Below are 22,736 nucleotides of genomic sequence, written 5' to 3'. Positions count from 1 at the left end.
ATACTATAGAATATTCTTTCTTATAAAATTTACACGTTTATGTTGTGAAATAACCTGTAATATAGACCGCAGGGTTGGATATGCTGGTCATGTGACCTGTTGTTCACTACCTGTGGTTCCCCAAGGCTTTAGGGGCCTGGTATAATATTGTTACGGACAGATCTGGTCATGCCCAGATCTGGCTATGACCTTTTTGGCCTAGTGGTTAGAACCTGTGTCTTATGTAATAGTATAGGGGGGAGGGGGGGTAGCAACCCTATAACTAACTAGTCAACCCTTGCGGAATTACATACCCGTATACTCCGTACTCCGTAGCTTCTTCTCTCAACCTGAGATGTTTCCATATGCTATAACAATGCTATATCCCTGCTCTCCCCTTCCCCTCCAGGCCTTCTTGTGGCTCCTTACATGAGATCTCTCTCTCATCCCATCATCCCCCCATTCTCATCTTTAACCCTTAGCTTCGAGCACCGGCTCGCTTAAATCGACAATCGACTGACTGCCCAATATCCAACACCTCAAACTCCATATCTACCTCCTTTGACAGCCACTTGCGAATCTCAATAGCTACAAGGGAATAAACGCTATACCTTGAAGAGGGCGTCTCGCTGTCAATCTCGGTGGCAGATATGGCCAATAAATTGGACAATTTCTCAATGATCCCTTCAACCACAATCTGGAGTGCTTTTTCCTGGCGGGCTTTGTCCAATGACCCCTTGATTGATAACTTTGCACCATCCGCAGTATTGCCCTGACTTCCCCTGGATCCACCGAAGCATCAGAGATGGGTGAATAGGGGATAGGACAGGAAGGCAGGCTCTGGCAAGTTGTCTGCATAGAACTGTTCACGAGTACAAAGTCCAACCCCAGTTCGTGGACACACATCTGAGTTTTGCACATTGCAATGGTACTCCAACAGAGCATGGAACTCGTCCTGCGGAACGACTTGGTTCCCTAATACGGCTTCGGAGGGATGCTGTGAATAAATTGTCCATTCGTTCCGCAATAACACCAATGTCAAGCATATGAACTAGGTCAAGCGAGTTACCACCCAGTCCCCGAGATTGAGGGTAGTGAGCTTGGGCGTCTTGGAACGTGTTACCTACGTTGTAGTTGCCTTGGCCACGGTTCCCGATCACACCAGCACATGAAGACAGGAAGAGGGAAAAGTCGAGATCCCGTGGAAGCATCTCGTAGAGGTTCCATGACCCGCGTTCCTTGGTCCTAATACTAGCTTCAAAGAAAATTGATGTCATTGTTTCAAAGGTAGAATCCTGCCAAGAACTATCATCAGTAAAACCGGACACCATGGAGGTTTACGGTATGGGGACTTACCGACAATGTCATCCCACTTTTAATACAACATCGGATAAGGGGCATTGCTTCCGTATGAGCTCTGATCGCTTGATTCAAGGCAACCGAGTCACTAATATCAACCTGCAGGATTTGCTCATAGTACCCGGCGTCTTTCAGTTCGTTAAGTAGGAGCTGTGCATCTGCATTGGGGCCACCGGATCCTGAGAGGAACAGGGAGTGTTTTGCCCCACGAGATGCCACCCACCGCGCTGCACTCCGACCGAGACCACCAAGACCACCGCTGACCAGATATGTCACATTTTCTGGAAAAATTGATATGGCAGCGAGAGCGATGGAAGAGCCTGGACAACACCATCATCACTTATGGCCAATACCACCTTGCCGCTCGCTCTGTTTACTGGGGCTAACGGAACGACATTTCCAACAGGGAGTATTTGAACATTGTGAAAGGAGACGTTGGTCAAAAGACACCATGTTTCCAGAGTTCTACGACCCCTTCAAGAGGAGTATATGCCCGAACGGGTCATGTTGTAGGATGGTGTTAAGATCACAGGCGGCAAAGGTCACACTGTGGAGAAAGGGTGCCATATCAAGGCATCCGTTGTTATTAAGCCGCGTTTACCAATCTCGATAAAGCGACCACATGGGGCCATGCATTCAAATATCATCCGAAGAGCCTCGCCTGCCAACAAGTTCAAGACGACGTCTACTCTACGCTGACTGGTTTGTTGCAGGATCATCTGCGTGAAATCTAGGTTGCGGCTGTAGAAGATATCCTCCTCGCGTACACCGTACTCGAGTAGAATCTTCTTCTTGGATTCAGAAGAAATGGTTGTAAAGACTCGAGCCCCGACGCGGTTGGCGAGCATTAGAACTCCCTGTCCTACGCCGCCTGCTGCTGCATGGATTGAAATCAACTCCCCTTCTTTCAAACGCGTAACCTCGACCAAATAGTGGAACACTGCGGCATAGACAATTGGGAATCCGGCACCATGTTGAAGGCTCACTGTCTCGGGTATGGCAATAGCTAAGCCCTATTCCTAGGCGAGGCTAGACTCGTACCAAGCGCTTCGGCAATCTCGTTTACTTGAGATGGCGTCACAAACATCGGTGCCGCTTGTATCTCTGATCATGGCTTGACATCCCTAACTGGGCCAAGAAGAGCAGCAATTATCAAAGTGCGCTCCGAAATTGCCGTAGTCGCAGAATCACCAATAGAGAGCTCAGCCTCAGAGCAGCCTGACACTTTCAGTATCTCAGACCACCAAGCAGCCGGCTGCAGAGGGTCGGCTTTACGGCTTTCTCCCTTGCTTAACCACCATCCTGGGTTTAGGCCGGAGACGAGCTGGGCAGAGGAGAACATCTATTTTGCACATTTTCACCATAATCAGCTATCCGGACTCCTCTAACAATGGCTCGAGGTTTTGCGAGGCATGACTAGCATCTGGAGCTGCATGGACTACATCTACAGCCACAATAAGGTCAAATGAACACTCCAAATTTTGCCCGGGAGGCCTTGCGTGATATTGGATTTGCGGTACTCAATTGAGTCTGTCCATGCAGCAAGAGCTTTTTCTGCCTTGGCAAATAACGCTGTCGATTTGTCCGTTTAAATGTACCGGCTAGTTGCTAGACCCGGGAGAACGGCCTTGGTACTTGCACTATTATCAGCTCCAACTTCGGAGCCTTCAGCTCTCCTGTTCGATGCCCATAGATGTTGCCGTATGCGAGGAGTAACTCTTTTATGAGCTGAAACGACTGGTATTCCGCGTAGAAGCGATCGAACAGGCCATCCCGAGATAAAAGGTGGAAAAGATCAACCTGGCTATCTATGATCCAGTAGATGGCTTGCAACACATGACATCAGCTCACCTTCCACGGAGGTAGAAGCAGCATGTTGAATTATTATGTCTTGGTTTTGCGAAGAGTCTGGATTTATCAGCAAACGGTGGTGCATCCCTTGAAGCGAGGCAAGGTACTTTCCGAGATGAGGTGGCAAAGAGGAGGAGCTAAGTGCTTGGATACTGGACAGAGCTCTCTGGACAAGGATTACGATCACCTGATCCAACTCATTGACGAATCCTTTACGTTCTCACGCTTGCAGGCTCCATTGTTCTCACAAGCCTGGTGAAGGTAGTCTATGGTTTCCTGCTGTTCCGTCAAATTCACATCTAGTATTCATAACAAAGTCCATGGTTGTCGGTAGCGACGGCCTTTGTATGCGGGTCGTTCTACAAAAACTGTTTGATACTGCCAAATGCGGAATTCTGATATCGTAGCGCCGGCACTCCACGCCATCATGTCGTGGTGGACGGAATTATGTGAAATTCCCTTGTAGACAACCTGGCAATTGATCTCTGCACCGGACTGGTTGGCAATTCTTGGTGCCAGCCGGAGCTCTTTGATTGACTGTGGCAGCATGATCTCAACTAAACTTTCTTGGTTAATCAGGGCAACCGCCACGATCGACAGTTGCGTACAAGAATCCATCATTACCAGATTCATGATATGCATCTCCATTGTCTCGCAAGGCATGCTACCGCGAACATCTAAAATTCGAACAACTCCCAATATCTGGCCTGTTCCGTCACCTCGGGAGGCACTAGAAAGGCCGCTCAAGAATGGGCTGAACACCATGCCAACAGAGCTCAGGTCCGCCCTCACCTTTTCGATGACAACGAGGACAGTGCATTCTTGACTGGCTCTATTCTGAAATCCTCAAAATTTTGCTTGATGGCAACGGATGGGCCCATTACATTGTTCTTATTGTTGCCATGTTCCACGTCTCGTTATAACCACGTCACTAGGTATCGACCGCCGTATAACGTCACTATCTTATCCTCGACAAGGGAGATGTGACATACCTGGCACCTTCGGACTTCCCCTCCCCAGGTTCTTCCCCCATCATTCGCCTCATCTTCCATCTGACAACTGATTGCTCTTGACCATCTCAGACCACCCATAGGCATTCCCACGCGAAATGGACCAAGGAACTCCCAAGGCACGAAGAGAACTATTAAATAATATATATCGACGAGTCATGGCCTGCGAGACATTTTTTCTTGATCCTGATTATCTACAAATGTGTGGAATCCAAGCTTCACAAATCGGTGTTTTAGATGGCATTCTGCAGTTTCAACCATGTTTCTTTCTACCGAACCAAGTGAATATCCTCGAATTTCCGACTGAGGAAGTGATTCCACCGATGGTTACCCCCCTGACCCTCCTTTACTGCCGAAATCTCAAAAAGCATTTTCAGAGCTTACCCTCAAGCTTACGATTATGGAGTATTATTCCGAACTAAAGTCTTTGGACGACTGGTTAGGTAATGCGAGCGACATAATTTGCTACATTGATGAGCAACTCGGCGCCCAGAGAGTTGGTCTACCACATGGTGTCAAGGCAGGCGAGGAGTTAACTCATCTTTGGGGCGGAAGGTAAGCGCGTCGACTTGACTCGACACGATATGGATAAATTTCACGGATGCTCACTTATACTAGGTCAGATATCCGGGAGTCCTACATGGAAGAAAGTCGCCAACCAGAGATTGAGCTCGCATGGGAGCTCGAGGACGTTAGGGAAGACCCATCAGAAAAAGATCTCCCGCACGCGATTGCAATAATGACTGCGGCAGTTCCCGCCAATTTTGCCGACCGAAGCATCACCCTCCATGAAGTCAAATGCCTAGTTGGCCTGATGTGGAGTCGGGAAGCGCGTGGCCCTTTCTGGAGAGATGAGATCCAGCCGGTCAGTAGCATTCTAGACTACACTAGAAAATAGGGCTAACACTGTTTATACTATATGTAGCTGTTGCTGATCTCATACATGGGCCAAAGGCACGGGAGGATCACGCAAGCTACATTCGATGGAGAACGGCTGATTATACAGTATTCTAAACCATTCAGCTTTGAGGACGAGACTGAGGCCTTGGTGGAGCTTTTTCTTCGCTACATAATGAGTCTCCCTGTCGGACTAAGAGGATCGGTTCTTCCATTTCGGGTGCTTAGACATAGTGTCGATGGACACATGGACGTGGATCCACCTATCCTTCCAGAGCTTGTGTAGTGATCTGGCTCTAGATTTAACATTATATTTTCATATTTCAATGTTAAAGATTGCTTTTTGGCTAGTTACGGATTCATGCCACCAAAAGAGTGAGAGAAGTTACGAGCGAAGACGGTGAAGAGATTGATTTAACTACGCTGGTGGAAGGAGCCACCGAGTAGTCGACAAAATCGAATCAGATTTGCCAATGCGTTCGGCTTAAAGGATAAGACTTCCTTCCCTCGCAAGGCCACTGAGAACACGCGTAATATTTCTTTCTTGCTAGACTCTGTCCTCTACAGACACCTGTAACCACCCAGCTTTGCCCTCCTTCCTCCTTCAAGTATCGTATTGATCCACTACCACTCGATATGACTAAAAATATCGCACATAACTTGCCAAAGAACGTGTCGGACTGGAAAATTGCAGCTGAAAAGGAGGGAGTCTTGAGCCTGACCCTCAGCACATTGGACGTGCTGCCTTCAGCTTCAAAAATGTCGATCAGGGAATACCTAGCAATGCGAGTGCTGCGTCCTAGACGTCTGAAGGCAGAGAAGATACCGGTGAAAAAAGCCCTCGAAGATCGCACCGAGAAAATACTGAGTGGTTTTAACGCGTTTGAATCCTATATCGCGTATATCACCGAGTCCAAGAAGAGTGTTGGCAAAGAAGACAGGAACCTTGGGGCCTTCCAGCTGGTGAGAGACTCCCAGCTACAAGCCTTGGGACACAAGGCTAATGTTAGTGATCTGACTCCAACGGCTCCTCCAATTTTCCGACCGCGATCCAGCCAAGACCCATCTTCGCAGCCCGGCTCGCAGAGTCGGCCAGCAGCGGGATCGACTACTCATCTAGCTGTTTCTGGAGCTACAGAGGCACCGAGGCCCACCGCAGCGGCCCCTTCCCCGTGCCAGCTTCCTCTCAGCACCAGTGGTCAGTCGGGGACCGCCACGACCTATGCGTCATGGATAGTCCCATCGAGATCCAAGGATGAACAGATTGTGAACGAGGCGCTGACGGAACTGTTAAGGGCTCTTACCCTCAACATTCCTGATATAGCCTGCCGATGGACCTCCGCTCGAAGACCGTTCGCAACTCTACAGTTTGCACAAAACGAATTGACGGCTTGCACGGATGGCTATCTTGAAGGGATTGTTGTTGATGAAACGTTCGCCATTGTTGAGGCAAAAGCGGCGAGTCGAGACCGAAAGCATCAGCCTTTAGTCCTATGGCAAGAAGCAGCGGAAATGGTTGCGTGGATCATGACGGATACGAATGCCCGACAATGTCCACTTGATAAGTAAGCAAGCTCTCCTTCCGCTTCACTGCTATTCCATATTGCCTTGCTGACTTAAAGAAGACGTTTGTTGGTATCGCAGGATGCAGGAGAGATTTACTTAACGTTGGCCGAATGTGAACAGGCATACGTTGAGTATCTCCAAGCAATAGAGGGCGGGGACCCGGAGCCCACGTCGTTTCTCAAAATGCGAGAATACGGGCCCTGGCGTATTGATGACGCCCAGGACATGCACCATTTCGCCAGAGTCATGGTAAACTTTTGCCTTTCATACAGCGACCAGATTATCAAGGAGCGCAGAAGAGTCCATGGGCCATAAGAATCAAGGTGGATTCTAGATTAGCCCGCGATTTCACCGTCTCTTCAGTATCCACATCTCAACCAGCTCCCACTCTCTGAGCAGAGGTTATAAAGAAACATGATTCCTCATAGGAGCACGGGGCTTCTGGCTATCAATAGCTTTGTCGCGCTCCTTTTTATCTTCCCGTCCTCTCCCATTCCCTGAGCCGACAGTCGAAATGGTATAGCCGACCAAAAGTGCAGTATTGACTAGTGATTTTGCCTATTTATATCCGCGCGTTCATCCTGTTTTTACTGCTAGTCAGAGAGTTCCAATGTACTCATTCATACCATACATTTCACATCGTCAGACTTCTGTCAGATTACAACCGAGGAAGGCATTTTTCAACGCCGGTATACAGTAGACAGGACGTAATTCCTCTGACAGAAACCAGGCATACGAATAACGTATGGTATGAATGGCAGATATTGAAGACTCCAACTAAAATGACAAAACCCGCTTTTTCAATAATCTTTGCGGACATAGATGACTAAATTATGCACTTTTGTATGGTATGTCGAGTACCAATGGCCACATGATTTTCCGGGTAATAATACCTGTCCCAACCACGTAATTTATCGTATTCCGATATCATATTCACCTTCCCGGGCAGCTACTGGTCCTAAATTTATCATCGCAATAGAACTGTATAAAATTTTCGACTAACGGAGCACAGGAAGTTAGGTATATTGGGAGCCCATATACCCGAGCCTGACCCAATCTTCCGCCAATTAAATCGCCATAAATCCATATACCTGGCAGGAATATGTCGTGGAATAGTTACTGTCGAAAGACATCCGATCACATGATCTGGTCGCGGGGACCGTATATGGACTAGCGCATTCAAGGCCTAGGGGAAACACTCGAGTGAACGCGCAGCCTTAAATCTTTTACAATTTCTACTTAAGCAAGTCATACAGCATGGCAAATACAAATGAGCGTGATCAAACACGGGACAAAATTGCGCAGCAACTTTCCCCTACTCCCTTCGCTTGCTCCTCGCTCACGCGCCTGTCCGGAGGTACAGCCAACTTTGTCTATCGAGGCATACTGTCCTCAACTAGACAGTCTATCATCATCAAGCACACCAAAGATCACTCGGCCTCTAACCCAAATTTCAAAATCGATATCACGAGATGCGTTAGTTGCTTTCTTGCACTCCATTGAATGATTTCGCTTCGAATTATACTGATATTAAATTAGCACTTCGAGGAAGCCATTCTTCGAGCTCTCGATGGCCTATCAATGTGTATAAGTGGTAAAATAACCGTTAAATCACCGCGCCTATTGGACTTCAATCGGGACACAGACACCCAGGTGGTCGAAGATCTTCCCAATTCAATCGATCTTAAGAACTTCCTACTTTCAGAGGTTTCTCGTGACTTGCCCGAATCCTTAGGGCGAGACCTAGGCAGCGCCCTTGGATCCTGGTTAAGATCGTTTCATCTTTGGACGACCGAGGAACAGCACACAAAAAAGATTGGCGCGAATAAAGTGATGAAAGATTTGAAGTTCTGGGTGAACTACACTCTACTTCTGGACACCATTGAAAGTTTCCCCGGTATTTTAGAGGAGTATCGTGATATTTTTGAGAAAATTCGTGACCTCGCTGCGACCGAGCTTGAGCGAACGAGCCATGATGATGGATATGGCATTATTCACGGTGACTTCTGGACTGGGAAGTATGCTCTCTTAGATCTGGTCTCTATAGACTAAGTCAGGTTACTAACGTCATTTCTAGTGTTCTTCTTCCAAACGTTCCTCTCAGTCATCAGTCTGAGACGACTATGTTCGTTGTCGATTGGGAGATGTCGCAGATTGGAAGCCGTGCACTAGACTTGGGCCAAATGATTGCTGAGCTGTATGAAACCAAGCTGTTTAAGAATGTGGACGGTGGAGTGTGGATGATTCAAGGGTTCTTGGATGGATATGGGCCCCTTAACGATGAAATGGCATTCCGCACTGCGATTCACGTTGGTGTGCACCTGATTTCCTTGGGAAGCAGAGTCCCTGGATGGGGCAGTCAGAAGCAAATTGAGGAGGTGGTGAAGGTAGGAAGAGATTTGATCGTCCACGGCTGGAGAAAAGATAAGGTCTGGTTCACAAAAGGCACTCTTAGCTGCCTGTTCACAGTTTGATCTTTTATTATTCATATGTTACTTGGTTATGAAATTGCTAGATGCAGACTCAGGGCCCAATCCAAAATTCAGCTATATTACTCGTTTCTAGGCTGCTTTCACTGTTGATTCTTTTGATCCCTTCTCCTTCTCGGTCCCACCGTTGCTAAATAGTATCACACGGCGTAAGATTCCCACATTCATATTCCCTATCGCTGAGCCAGCGATGCGTCATATTCCACCTTTATTTCGCGTGGGTGCGTCGTTCTATCCGGAAGAATTCATCCACTTTTGAATTTTGTGTGTCTATATGGGATGTCCGGGTCTATCTAGTGGCATGATAGACGGCCGAAGCAATCAGACCATTCTATGTTATTAACCGCGATCAGACGTGGCTCGTGTTCGCGATAAATGAAATTATCCTCGTTTTCTTTTTCAAGTCATACTGGAATGCTGAATGACAAATGCGCATTCCAACTCTTGATTTTCGAAATTTTGAATTATTTTGGTATTTTTAGGTTTTTGTACTGTATTGAGACATTTCCCCAAATATTGCCACTGCTCCACCGACCGCAACGCTCTCCCATGCCCGGGAGTTGTTGCAGCCTGTGGAGCGTAATTACTGCTTCTTCTCCACATCGACAAAGACGTGTCCCAGTGGACCGGCCTCATGACTCCATCCCCCATGTCGGACAGTGTACTTGTCGCTCTTATCCAACACCTCAACCAGGTTTGCATATTCTCCACCCCGATTTTCCCAGTGGAGCTCGCAAATCTTGTCATTGTCATGAAATAAGTCGAGGCGGCCCTCACTACCCCGACGTCCGCTAGCGCCGATTTCGCCAACGCCATCGGGGGAGATCTTAATCTCGTCGACCTCCTCTTCAGTGAGCGACTTGCGGCGGTTGTTGGGGTCGATGAATTCGCCACTACCGGATGTTAGTAGAGATCTGGTAAATCCCTAGAAATCATAAATACCCTTCAATGACAGTGTTCTGCACTAGGATCTCGCCATCATTGATATGGTCCCGAATGTGGAACGAGACCCACCGTGAATTGTACTTGTCCATATCGCAAATGAAGTAATGAAGTAATGATAAATGATGGAAAAAAAGGTAGAAGTAAAACTAAAATTCATTTTAGAATATCAACTTCCTTATATATTACCCCAGAATGCCATTCTTGTGGTGATGTAATTCATTTTACCTACGTCGACGGGTTCTTCATGAATGGTACGATCGCCGATTGTGTCCAATGAGCTACCCGAACCAGAGAACTTTTCTGGTCTTTGCGGGGTTTACGTGCCTATAAAACTCGTCTTGCATCATTTGACGTCGCGCGATTTAAGTGGCATGATAATTGGGTAAACGGAACGCATGACAATGTTGCTTTGAACTTGGATGACTCGAGCCACCCTAATGGCCGTACCATAAATATCCCACAATAAGAAGGCAAGACAATAAATAATACCGACAAAATGAGAGAGGTGGGACCAACTCTGTCAGGTGTACAAAATTTCCCCTAAGTGCGCATACATCATCTACCCCAGAGATGGCTAAAGATGCTGCAAATGCCATTTTAAAAAAGGATATCCAGAAGAGAAAATTGTATGGTCCCTGAACAGCTCCAACGCATCGTCCAATGTTGAAATTAATAGCTCCCTCAAGCGGGGCAACATATCAAGAGTCGATCTTCCCAACTTCATTCAGGACTAACATTTAATGACAGCAGCAGATCTAATCTCCCTTCTTCTCCAATCTCTTCCATTCTCTCAGCACTATTTTCTTTCTTTCCATGTTATGTTCCGAGCTTAGATGCCGGCTATCGCTCTACCAATCGCTCTGATCGATGACCGTCATATCCGCTTTCAAAGAAAATGGCCATGCATATCAGTCAACGAGTTCTCCTACAGCTCCTACCAGCAAGCGCAATTTCAAGTGTTCATGGGGTCACTGCGACTAGGTCAGTTCTTTCAATCGGGCTATTCGAGGACGACCGTCTCTCCAAAACTACCTCAGGTAGGGTCGAAAAAAGAGGAAGGTCATCGGTCACCAAACGAATGCTCATTGAGAGAGACGCCCAATTGGATGCCGAAGAAAACGCATCTGGGCAAGAATCAGTTTGGCGGAGTGTTTACAACCTGATGCGTTGCCCATCCTCCTCATGCCACCTTGGCCCACATTGCTGGCAAGACCCACATGGGAAAAAACACTATGGATTGAGGAGCCATCATTTAAAGCGTCTAATTGCCCTTGTGGAGAAAGGCGCCACCTTATAGTCTCATGAGGACGTTCCGGACAATTTTCGTGAAGAGCTATATATGGAGGAGCGGCACAGACTAGAGAGCCAATAATCCAAGAACAACAAGATGATCGGCAGCACAGGAAGCTGTCTTCCTATAAGTATTAATTTCAATGGGATGCAACCTTTCCCTTAATCAGAAGAGTCCAACCTAACCGCGGCCTTAACCATGCCTATACCTCTAAAAGGCCAAGTCATGAATGACCTCATTCTTCCTAGACTGCGAGACGTGGCTATCAGAGACTACAGCATGAAGTAAATATTAGTGATGACAGCTTGAAAGCCTAATCTCGGCAAACATGCAATGTGGCGTTAGCCAATGGCTTAGACCTTAGAATGATCCATGAGGACTAAGATCCGTCATTTTTCATCGATAAAGGGTTTTATGATAGGTATCGCACGCTAATTCGTGAGAGATATTAGCGAATGGGTTAAGTGTGTGAGGGATGTCTCGCCGGTCGACCAAGCTACGCAGGCCGCAGCTTGAACATGCAATAAGGCGTAAGAAGGCGTTAGTATAGACACTAGATTGACTCTTAATCAATTCTATTTGATACAACTTCTTCAGTAGATGATTAGGCCACAAATGTGGGAACACAAAACCTAGAGCTAGCAGGGAATTGAGCAATTTTGGTAACTTTTGGTATATATATATATGGGATTGATAATTACACCCCCCTTGGTTAATCTCACCCCTCCCCCTGCCTGATATTTCAGTCCATAGTTTACCGCCTCCCACATCGCCTTCGTAGTAAACGCTCCATACAATAGTAGTAAAATAGCAAATACTTGCAATTTTGTAACGGATAAAGATCCTCACAACATGGAGGCGGAGTCACCTGACCGCATCGGTCAAGTATCAGGAATGAATCGCCAAGGAATCGTCACATGGCTCCCACGTGAGCGTGGCAGTAGGGGATTCCCCTGAATCCCCTCTTCCTTTTGGCAAGAATTAGTCTTGGCACACACAGACAATCCAATTTCATTCCTCTCTAAGTCATTGTATCTTACCCGGTTGACAGGCGTTACACCTGAAAACTGTATACTCTTACAATTCTAATTCTTCTTTTTCAACTGCCTGAGATATAATGCCTCCCCGCCGCAGCACCAGAAACGATACTGAAACTCCTGAGCATCCACCTCAGATCGGTGACGGATCGGCATAGATTACACGACACTGAGTCTTAAACCCTATAGGAGATACAGACTCTAAAAGAACCTGATTAAACGGAGGAAACCCTCGAAGCTTTATAATAGACTATCCGAGAGCTCACCGAAAAGGCGGAACTATAATAGAGGATCATTTAAGTAGAATTTCTCTACATGTGTGGGGGCTTGTACAGGATGCCTTTGACTCCCAGAAATTAAATTCCTATCACTCTCTTGTCTAGCCTGCAGGTCATACTACACGTCCTGATTTCCCTCCACGACCAGGGAATTTCCCAAGCCTAGTTCACTAACACCCAACAAAGCCACCCATACATGCTTTAGGGCAATCTATGATTTCACACGTTTCGGTGAACAGAATTACGTCAAACCCAAGTTTGTCATAATCTGTTCCCTGGAAGCAATTTTTCATGGCCCACATAATTTGACACTAGAAGCTGATGTTAGTAGCACAAAAATTGATTGAACTGCTAGTTCTTACCTCGCCATCGCAGTCATGCACATTAAGCCCAACAGAAGTACTGGAAAGTTCGCAGAAAGGCAGGTTAAAGCCAGAAAATGATGCCATATTCTGCGCATCGTTGCCCATGTGATCAATCACTCTGTTGGTGTCCCATTCATAGTATGGAGCACCACCATTCACTGAGGCTGCATGCTCGGATGCCTTAACCACAATCTCAATGCTAAGCTTGTAGTCCCCAAGCTTGTCCACGCCCTTGAGATCCTTGAAATTTTCCACGAGGCCATCTTCCCAGGGGTATCTGCGTACACCATTATCCCAGCCGAGTAACAAATAAGCGTTTCCCTCACCGTCGCACCACTTGTTTCCATTGAACATCTTTTCATCTTCACAGGGAGGTATGCTCAAAGAACTCTTATCGTGAGGAACTTTGACGACGCTAGCATGCTCTCCTTTCCAGAGAAGGGAAACTGCAGCGCTAAACAACGACACGTAGATGCCGTCTGGAAGATTTTCCACCGTTCTTGGCTCGGCAAAATCGCCATCTAGAAGGATATTTGGGAGAGATTTAGGATCGTCGACGTAAAAGACTCCATTAGAGCGGTCGTTTGATGGTGTTTCTGTCAGAAGCCACTGAGCATATGTCTCAATGCTGTTTTGCATGGTCTCCGAAGCCTTGGCGATATACTTCGTGATTTCGGTAAAGTCGTTAAACTTAGGTTCCCTATTTGAAATTATCAGACATATTAACAATTCCTAGATTAAGAAAAGGCCAACTTACAACTCGGTCGGCTGTCTATCATTGATAAGCGTGATAATGCCACCTGCGATGGTCGCAAGCCCACTGCCGAAGCCCCCGACCGCAGAGGCTGCGGGTACAATCCCAGCAAGACTACCCAGAATACCAGCAGCTAGGGAAGAGCCGGCAGTGTCGAGAGGCTAGGACTGTAGTTAGAGACTTGCGCATGACTGAGGGTGGCGAGGGTGGTGATGGTTTTAGGGCTTTTACGTACCACGTTCTCCACATTTGTAGAAAATGTGTCGACCAAGGTAGCAGCCAAGCCGTCAGCAACACCAGCTGTGTGGTCAACTGCAGTCAAAAGTGATACCATCCAATTGTTAAGATTGGCGATTGACCACATTAGGAAGTATAGGCGAGGTCGCAAAGGATGTTCTTCGCTGACGCATTGGTCCTTATCGAAGTTCACATCACAGTGGCTCATAGGAGAACAATAAAAGCCGTAGAGGCTCGAGTTATCTCCTTCCCATGACTGTATCGTCTTTTGGATATCTTTTTCGTACTTATCTTCCGCATTGGCTCTAGAATCTTTGTTAGGCATAAAGGCCTAAATCCCCTCGCTCGGATCTTGAAAGGAAAAACATACAAAGCGACGAACCACTCGCCAAGTCCGGATTCCTGCCAGTTTTCTTGAGACTTGCCCTCAATGCCTGAGCAGGTCTTTTCCCAGTCGAAAGATTCTGGCGTTTTCTGTGGTAGAGCGCTTGCTCCCACGACTTGATGCACGCAAATGTTAGCGATATAATTGGGGCATGACTTCAGAAGCGAGGGACAAACTAAGTGTCGCTAGGAAGCCTGAAACAAACCGCATGATGGTAACGGATGGTTTATACTTTGTCAACTTAAAAGCTGACTCGGTGTTTGAAGTTGATATCACCACTATTTTTCCCAAAGATACATGTGCACATGGCCAATTTATAGACCTGAATATGAATGTGCCAGCTTTTGGCGGCTATCCAATTTCTTCTCTTTCTCCGCCCCTAGTACGGGGCTGAAAGGATCCACATCAACAAGATGACATCCAAGAGGGACTAGCCAGCAGCCAAGATCCAACATGGGACATGCCTAGCTAGGCACCTTCCACTTTGAGAGGCATGCCATCTCCACTTTGAGAAAGCCCCCAATCTCCACTTTTTCAAAGGTTTTCTTTGGCTACTGCCATTATGAGCCTCCAAGCTGGGGGTTATGCGTTCCATACTCCCCATAGATATTTATAATATTATCTAGCTTCCTGTGCTGAGGTCGTAAGAACCCCCTTTTCCAATCAGATGTTCTCGGCAAACTTCACTCCTTGTCAAATCTTAAATCATTTTTTTATGCGGTGCCACGTGCGGAGAATCAAGGTGCATGTAGCAAATATAGGAGTTGTTAAGTTATCAGGATGTCAGCTCTGGAGGTCAAGTTTACTTGGCTAGAGCTTCCTAATTAGTTCAACCTAACGTCGACGTTTGGTACCAGGGCCAGTGGGAGGAGGCTGAGTATTTCAGTGTGCAGATGATGAAGACGAGTAAGACAAAGCTCGGTGAGAACTATCCCGACGCCTTAACCAGTATGGCTAATCTCGCTTTCACCTGGAAACTTTCAGCTCACCATGCTGAAGCCATCAATAGACATTGACATGCCTATGGGCTGCCATGATGCTAATTATATAAAGGCCCACTAGAGATGTATAATAACTGCAAATTATTTGTATCTTTAGTTTTAGAGTCGTAATTGTTGGATGATCTCATCTCCCATTGTTTGCTTGCAGACTGAGCGGATTGTTTGTTAGACAGCAGGGTATAAATACTCTGCTCTCTTCTAGATTAAACAACAATTATTCTTCTTTCTGTTTCTCCCCTCTGCTAGTAGCCACAATAGTAATATTACAGAGTACACAAAACTGACTTAATGCTTATATTGAAACAGATGGCTACGGAGGATGTTATATATAGCGAAAGGTCGACAGGCGCGAACCAAGAAATATTCCGACAGCATAGACTCTCTCATTCGCGTCTCCTCGGTTTTCCAGACCGAGAGCTGGCCGTGTGGCGTAATTTGGTTGAATAGTGGACTTAAAGGGATGACATATTTCGGCCTGGGAAGTGAGCCGTAATCTCAGACCATGACATTGCCTCTTTTTCCTTCAGCCGCACTAGCAGCACATTCTCGTCCGACGTGTACGGTCCTAGTTTCCCTAGAATAATCGCCGTGTGGGGTCGAGACAGCATCGGGCTAGGGTCGGGTACGACAGTAAAGAAATATGCCGGTTTCAGGCCAGAATTAGATTCGACCGTGAGGAGAGCACTCCCGCGTACACCCTGGATAGCACTAACTTTATTCCGAACCTTCGACCTGGTACCAGGTCGAAGGTTCAGAATAGAGTTAGGCGCCCACTTGACTTGCATGGATGAGGAATGTAAGGTTTGAAGGCGCCGAAAGCCCTCAAATATCATAGACTAACCCAGATCGTCTGTGCTCTGTATTCGTTTACGACTATGATTCAAGAGCACCTCTTACTTCAATATTCATCGGGTAGCCATGACGTAACACCCGTACCAAGCTGCTCAAAATTGCGGTGTGGACGTTACACACAAGATCAAGCGATGCTCAAGGGATAACCAACATAAGATGTTTACCTGTAGCTACTCACAGAACGCAACAACTTGGAGATCAGGCCTATCAAAGCAAGACTCAGAATACGAAATTTTCATCACAGCCAGCCACATAATTAACGTGGCAGGAGAAAGTGAAGATCGAGCTGGCATCCATCCCAGTCACAAACACAGTTATAAGTAGCCAGTCAAATGAGACCATCTGCCTGTTAGTAGCTTAGAAGGCGTCGTACGTCACCAGGAGAGAGGATAACGTACCTATTACCGATCTTCATTGGGCAGATGTATGTACGCTGCACGCTCCCAAAGAGACACCACTTTATGCGAAGAAAGGGCTGGGTATACTTAGTCAGCTAGTCACATTGCGGAGCCAGGGTATGTTCTAAACTGGTAGATTGGTAGATAGACCTCCACAAGAACAATACCTACCTAACTATTCCATGGTCTGCTCCTCCTGACGGACAGATTTATGATAGATTAATTGGCTAAGCATGGCCAAAGGGTGTCTATCACAAGGAGAAGATCGTCCGCTAGGTTTAAATCTTCCCTGTCTATAATTAAAGCCAGCAGATTCCGAAAATACTTTCAACACTTCCACACTGCTACACACATAATCACTAGATGTTTACAATATAGTTGATATATTTTGGTTTGAAGGGCCTCTTTTCTTCTTAAGGCATCTACAGCTGCGTTGTATTTTATCCCAGGAAGGTGAACGTGTGGCAAGACTGAACTTACGGTGAGGAGCTGCAGGTAAAGCAGTGTAACGTAGCACGACGTGAAAGAGATGAAGATTTGTATTTCATTTCATCGTGGATCTGAAGGCCCTTCTCTAGAAATGGGTGCCCTTGCAAGGTCATATCTCCAGAAATCACATAAAGGTGCTTCGGATGCCCTCAATTCATCTCAATATCATTTCCTCTCCATCATCACTTTTTATTCACGTTGACCAACAAAGGTCAGTGTATGCCAATATGGTTATTGCAAACATCCTGGTTGGACAGGATCTACAGTTCCAAAATCTCCTAGGTTCCGCAGTGAACATCCTGGAGAGTGAGTCCTTTATCCACAGCACCCTATCGACCGCGCTGACGCAGAGACCTAGAGCCTAATGTCTTTGATGTTCAGAGTGTTCTAAACCACAAAAAGGACGAGGTCATAATCAAACTGGCCGAGAAGACCAAGAAGGTCTCCATCCCAGGCATCGCTGAGAAGGTCACGGTCAGAGAAAATGTTGAGATCGTGAGCGGTGGCAATGGAACTACTTCGACAGACATCGAGGTAAACAGTGGGAGCGAATTAAGTAACTCGCTGAAGATGGAGAGAAGCGTAAACGGCAAATATCTCGCAATGACAGTCGAGATGGGCGGTGGCTTCAGCTACGAGAGTACTGTCACCAAAAGTTCGATGTATGCATTGATGGCTATCAACCAGACCCAGTTTTCCACCTTTCTACAGACTCGCCACGACCAGGAAACGGCCAGCTTAAGCCGGGATTTCCTACAAGCTGCCCAGGAACTGCCGAAGTGGCAGGAGACCGATGCTATTAAAGACATATATCAGAAATTCTTTTATCAATGGGGAACACACGTTATTCGGAGGTGCCACTACGGCTGTCGCTTTTCCTTACAAGTGGAGGCGCAGAACGCGCAATTCGAGAACAAAACCGAATTCAAAGCCAATGTCAAGGCTGAATTCGGAGAAAACTTTGGCAGCAGCGCCAGCATTGAAAACAAGAATTCCTACGAAGAGTACCTCAAGAAACGCAGTACAATAGCCAGTGTAACTGGCGGTGACCGGTCGAGTTCTCTAAAGCTCCAGCGAGATCCTGCCAGTAAAGACGCGTTTAAGGACTGGGCGGATTCGATCAACCTTGTTGAAAGCTCGGCCGTGACAGGTCTCGGGGTGGAATCCCTAGGGACCCTCCTCAACCGTTGTGGTGTATCAAAGGGCAACGACATGATTGATGCCCTAAAAAGCCTCACCAAAGAAGGGGACCCGACACCGATTACGGTCCATGGCTACCTGTACAGTTCTGTTCCCAAAGCGAAAGATGTACTTTATGTCACCATGTGGGGGGAAGGCTTTCAAAGCTTTGAGATAAAGCCTTTATACCATGGATACATTCGAGACCCGAATCCGCCCAAACCTCCTGCCAAGGAACTGGTCACAAATGAAATGCCTGCATTAGTTGACAACACGATTCCAGAAGAAGGTTTCGACTGCTATCGTTATGCAGCTCATGTCACAATACATGGGATAACGGGAATGAGATTTGCTGTGGGGCTCTCGCAATCGTCAAGCTATGGTTCGAAAGGAATGCACTTGCGTCTGTTTCCTCCCGGTGGGGTAATTGCGTGTGATTTCACTCATGAACGTGAGTGGAACGCGGTAGAATTTCCCAGCCTTCTTGCATTTGGGCATTATGTGTCGAAAGATTAAGGGTTGTTTGACTGGTACGTCCATACGTATGTGAAAGGGGGGATCATTCGATCTCCCACGCAAAGAATTCGGGGTCTTATTTTGGTAGTGCTTGAACTTGCAATATACACTGTTTACCATGTCTTCATTCTCTCTTCGTTCAGTTCAATCGATGACGGTTAGGAACAAAGCCTGTTGTCAATATAATGATCAGGAACCCTGGATCCGTTCTTTTCATGATCGAATTAAGTGTTGCGTAACCGAATTTAGGGGTTTGGGAAATAAAGTGTGAGCGTCGGTATTGTACTGTATGTAACGAGAGAACTGGAAGTCATTTTCTTGGGCCTACTGTAATGACAGCCGAAGGGTGAATGATAATTCTTTGAGGTTTACACCATCAGGTGACGTTGAGATCATTTTTCGCCTGTAAACAACCGCGAGCTGGTCAAGATGGTCGTTAGCCGCTAATATCAATTGCTAAGATTCACTGGGCCAAAGAGACACCTCCCTATCCCATGGGGGTGGTTGCAGTCTAGTAGACTGGAATTAGGACTTTACCTTCACTATGGTGGATAAAAGTGGGGCCATGAGTAGACTGGAATACTTTTCGTGAGTAGACTGGAAAAGCTTCTCGTACCAGGATGAAGCTCAAAATTTGTAAAGTTCTATTCTATACTATAAAGATTATGGTCACTAAATTTTAGAGTAATTGATCAAGTTCTAAAGGTGTAGTGGCTGATTGAAAATCGGAATTATTTTTGATGGGGTGCGACCGTACGAAGGGCCAGCACTCTTTAACTTTATTTTAAAATATCTATTTTAAGTTAGGATTACTTATAGATTCATATTCTAATCCATAGTATATTTACATGTTATCCTATTATTGATTTTTTCGTATAATTTAAGCTCCAGGTAGGACTAACTCTATTCCAGGACACATACCTGGTAGGTATGTGGATTTTAAGTGGTTTGATTGGCTCCTGGAAAGTGGGGGGGGACCAGGTATTTGGGTCTGATAAATACCTGGTTAGGCGTGCTTCGATTAGTCTGAAAATTTACACAGTTCTATTCTATATATATACGAAGGTGCTATTAAAATTTAGGACCGATAGCTACCCGGGAAGGTGGTTAAACATTAAGTTAAAAATCGATCTTTTTTTTTGGTGGGGTGCGACCGTAGATTACGATACGGGATCCCGTATAATCGGTATCCATCTTATCTTAGCCGCCTAGTAGTAAAAATATGAGACCGTATCCGTATTTACAGCGTCACGTGAATTAGATAGCGGCCACTACGAAAATATATCTTTTTTATGGTTATTCCTAAGGTGATATCGTATTAAATAAAAATATTAAAATATGGTATTATATACAGCAAGAAAAGGGCTATTAAATGCACTATTTCGACTTTACGTAGCTATCCTATAAAGGGAGATATTAGTCGATTTATATAAATTATACAGTATATAAACTCTGATATAGATAACGTATTTCACCACCGAGCCGCCACCACCACCGAGCCGCCACCCCAACCTAACATATTGAATTGAAATGCATATATCTCTACCAAAACACCATTAAATTGAATCAACTAACAACTGGTCTATCTGGACATGTTTCTCTTCTATGCCCTGGCAATCTGCATATTCCACACCCCCGGGGGGCCGCGTACGTGGCTGAATAGTTGATTCTCCAGGCATGCCGGGGCCGGGGGGAGGTGCTTCAATTGCTTCTTGTTGCTGCATAATTAATGCAGAGGCTTCTTGAACTGAAAGGCCTTCTTCGGCGGGTATTTGCCTCCGGGATCTAGTACGCTTTTGCTTCTGCTTCTCGTTAGCGGCGCGTAATTCCTTGTTTTCTTTGGCGAGTAGGATAGCACCTTGCATTGTAAGACGGAAGCCTTTCACAAGCTGGTTTAATGCACGATCTGACGGGCTAGGCGGGCTTCGAGATCTTATACGAAGTAGAGCTTTAATTGACGAAGCCTGCCGACGTAGATCTTTCTCTGTAGCTAGTGTTTTTGGTGTAAAATTTCGACTTAATTCGCTTCCCCGGCTAGGAGGGGGGGTTGGGGTTCGAAGCCGAATATTAAGCTTTGAAATCACTCTTTCCGGGTCAAAAGGGACTAAACCAGCTTCTCCGAAGCTATTCTTAATCGTCTCCGATTTAAAAGCTTTAATTCGTGCGAGAGGGTATACTTCAAGGAAGTCAAGTTTATCAATATGATTGAACCCGTTCCGCATCTTGATTTCAACCATCCGACCGTAGGCACGTTTTAATACCGCAAAATAACCAATATCCAGAGGTTATAAAAGATGAGATGAATGCGCTGGCATACAGATTGGTATCACCTTATTTTACTCATAAATTTCGTCAAATTAAGGCGTTAAATGACTTCCGTGGCCATCAAGAATTAAAAGCCGGTATACCCCCTTCGTACGCGAAGTCGTCGGAATAAAGAGCCTTTCGAGCCACCGAAGTCCAATTTCATCGGAGGTCCATCCATTCGGACTAACTTCAAACCGCCAGTCATCTGGAAGGCCGTCGAACCAAGATTCGAGGAAGACTTTGCCTTTAAAAATCACACACGGAGGAAGGGCCCATCCAGAAGCATTCGTACATTCAACCACTGTCACCCATTCACGATTTCCAGGTTGTAAAACAGGCCTCCGACTATAGTATTCACTCCGCGCAATAACCTTCGCAGTTGCAGTTAATCCCATCGCGAAACCAGTTTCGTCAAAGTTATAGATATCGTCGGGGTCGATTCTAAATTGAAGGATCGTCTTTTGAACCAGATTAAACCACTCCCTAATAATTTTAGGGTCTTCGCATTTCGCACGCTCGTAATTATACCGTTTCGAGAATCGGGGGGAGAGGAGAGGATGTCGTTTTACGAATTTCGTAACCCAATTTTGGCCGACCGAAAGAACCGGGGTAGTTCCACGCTTTTGAAGAAGAAGGTCCGCCATTTCTCGTACCATAGAGGGCCTAGGGGCTGCTCCACTAACTCTATTCCGAACCTTCGACCTGGTAGGTAGAAGATTTTTAAGAGCTCTGATTGGCTAATAATCAATGTGGGGGAACCAGGTAGAACGTGAAATCTTCGACCTGGTCTATCTTCCGTAATGCTGCTTAAAACAGCCTGAAAAAATATAGAGTTCTATTCTTGGTATATATCTAGGTTCTATTAAAGTTTCAGACCCATAGCTCCCTAGGAAGGTGGTTAAATATTAAGTTAAAAATCGATCCTTTTTTTTTGGTGGGGTGCGACCGTAGATTACGATACGGGATCCCGTATAATCGGTATCCGTCTTATCTTAGCCGCCTAGTAGTAAAAATATGGGACCGTATCCGTATTTACGGCGTCACGTGAATTAAATAGCGGCCATCATAGAAATATATTTTTTTTATGGTTATTCCTAAGGTGATATCCTACTAAATAAATATATAAAAATATTAAAATATTATATTATATATAGTAAGAAAAGGGCTATTAAATGCACTATTTAGATTTTCCGTAGCTATTTTAGAAAGGGAGGTATTAGTCGATTTATATGAAATATATGAAATATATACAGTATAAACTCTAATCTATATGTTTTATATCAATAGTAATACTTTATATATATACTATTTACTAGCTAAAATCTACCCCTTCTGTTCTAGATAGTGTTTCGTCCAGCGATCCGACCTATCTACTAGGGGATTACTATATAATATACCACCGGCCATAACGCCTTACTATAATAACGGCCTCTCGATTCGAATAGTATAGCGGTAGTGCGCGGCTAAGTAATAGGCCTAGGTAGGACTCCTAGGGTCTTATACTAATTACGTAGCCTTATATCTATAGCGTATAGAGGCTAATAAGTAATT

The 22,736-nt window shown here is 45.8% G+C and overlaps 9 protein-coding genes across 9 annotated transcripts; 4 read left to right on the top strand and 5 right to left on the bottom strand.

The window, feature by feature from the left end:
- Positions 1-457: 457 nt before the first annotated feature.
- N7447_000010 (Acyl transferase/acyl hydrolase/lysophospholipase) lies at positions 458-2,425 on the bottom strand (the record flags this gene model as incomplete). Its single annotated transcript, XM_057224287.1, has 6 exons — positions 458-761; positions 807-976; positions 1,107-1,274; positions 1,336-1,658; positions 1,940-2,323; positions 2,380-2,425. The coding sequence occupies 6 exons, from the start codon at positions 2,423-2,425 to the stop codon at positions 458-460; spliced, it is 1,395 nt and encodes a 464-aa protein (XP_057088303.1).
- Positions 2,426-2,446: 21 nt separating this feature from the next.
- N7447_000009 (Acyl transferase/acyl hydrolase/lysophospholipase) lies at positions 2,447-2,680 on the bottom strand (the record flags this gene model as incomplete). Its single annotated transcript, XM_057224286.1, has 1 exon — positions 2,447-2,680. One exon carries the CDS (start codon positions 2,678-2,680, stop codon positions 2,447-2,449), a length of 234 nt encoding a protein of 77 aa, XP_057088302.1.
- A 1,919-nt stretch (positions 2,681-4,599) lies between these two features.
- Positions 4,600-5,382, top strand: N7447_000008 (uncharacterized protein; the record flags this gene model as incomplete). Its single annotated transcript, XM_057224285.1, has 3 exons — positions 4,600-4,754; positions 4,818-5,064; positions 5,125-5,382. 3 exons carry the CDS (start codon positions 4,600-4,602, stop codon positions 5,380-5,382), a joined length of 660 nt encoding a protein of 219 aa, XP_057088301.1.
- A 350-nt stretch (positions 5,383-5,732) lies between these two features.
- On the top strand, positions 5,733-6,665 carry N7447_000007 (uncharacterized protein; the record flags this gene model as incomplete). The annotated part of the gene is made up of 1 exon (XM_057224284.1): positions 5,733-6,665. One exon carries the CDS (start codon positions 5,733-5,735, stop codon positions 6,663-6,665), a length of 933 nt encoding a protein of 310 aa, XP_057088300.1.
- Positions 6,666-7,919: 1,254 nt separating this feature from the next.
- N7447_000006 (uncharacterized protein) lies at positions 7,920-9,136 on the top strand (the record flags this gene model as incomplete). Its single annotated transcript, XM_057224283.1, has 3 exons — positions 7,920-8,138; positions 8,202-8,680; positions 8,740-9,136. 3 exons carry the CDS (start codon positions 7,920-7,922, stop codon positions 9,134-9,136), a joined length of 1,095 nt encoding a protein of 364 aa, XP_057088299.1.
- Positions 9,137-9,734: 598 nt separating this feature from the next.
- On the bottom strand, positions 9,735-10,185 carry N7447_000005 (aegerolysin family protein; the record flags this gene model as incomplete). Its single annotated transcript, XM_057224282.1, has 2 exons — positions 9,735-10,044; positions 10,094-10,185. The coding sequence occupies 2 exons, from the start codon at positions 10,183-10,185 to the stop codon at positions 9,735-9,737; spliced, it is 402 nt and encodes a 133-aa protein (XP_057088298.1).
- Positions 10,186-12,872: 2,687 nt separating this feature from the next.
- Positions 12,873-14,653, bottom strand: N7447_000004 (uncharacterized protein; the record flags this gene model as incomplete). The annotated part of the gene is made up of 6 exons (XM_057224281.1): positions 12,873-13,013; positions 13,065-13,767; positions 13,825-13,982; positions 14,057-14,363; positions 14,429-14,558; positions 14,620-14,653. 6 exons carry the CDS (start codon positions 14,651-14,653, stop codon positions 12,873-12,875), a joined length of 1,473 nt encoding a protein of 490 aa, XP_057088297.1.
- A 1,243-nt stretch (positions 14,654-15,896) lies between these two features.
- N7447_000003 (uncharacterized protein) lies at positions 15,897-16,229 on the bottom strand (the record flags this gene model as incomplete). The annotated part of the gene is made up of 1 exon (XM_057224280.1): positions 15,897-16,229. The coding sequence occupies one exon, from the start codon at positions 16,227-16,229 to the stop codon at positions 15,897-15,899; it is 333 nt and encodes a 110-aa protein (XP_057088296.1).
- A 1,181-nt stretch (positions 16,230-17,410) lies between these two features.
- Positions 17,411-18,878, top strand: N7447_000002 (uncharacterized protein; the record flags this gene model as incomplete). Its single annotated transcript, XM_057224279.1, has 2 exons — positions 17,411-17,489; positions 17,542-18,878. The coding sequence occupies 2 exons, from the start codon at positions 17,411-17,413 to the stop codon at positions 18,876-18,878; spliced, it is 1,416 nt and encodes a 471-aa protein (XP_057088295.1).
- Positions 18,879-22,736: the final 3,858 nt, after the last annotated feature.

Source organism: Penicillium robsamsonii (assembly GCF_028829455.1).
Source record: "Penicillium robsamsonii strain IBT 29466 chromosome Unknown utg000001l_segment0_segment0, whole genome shotgun sequence".
NCBI classification, from domain to species: domain Eukaryota; kingdom Fungi; phylum Ascomycota; class Eurotiomycetes; order Eurotiales; family Aspergillaceae; genus Penicillium; species Penicillium robsamsonii.
This window is presented reverse-complemented; position numbering and strand designations above follow the sequence as displayed.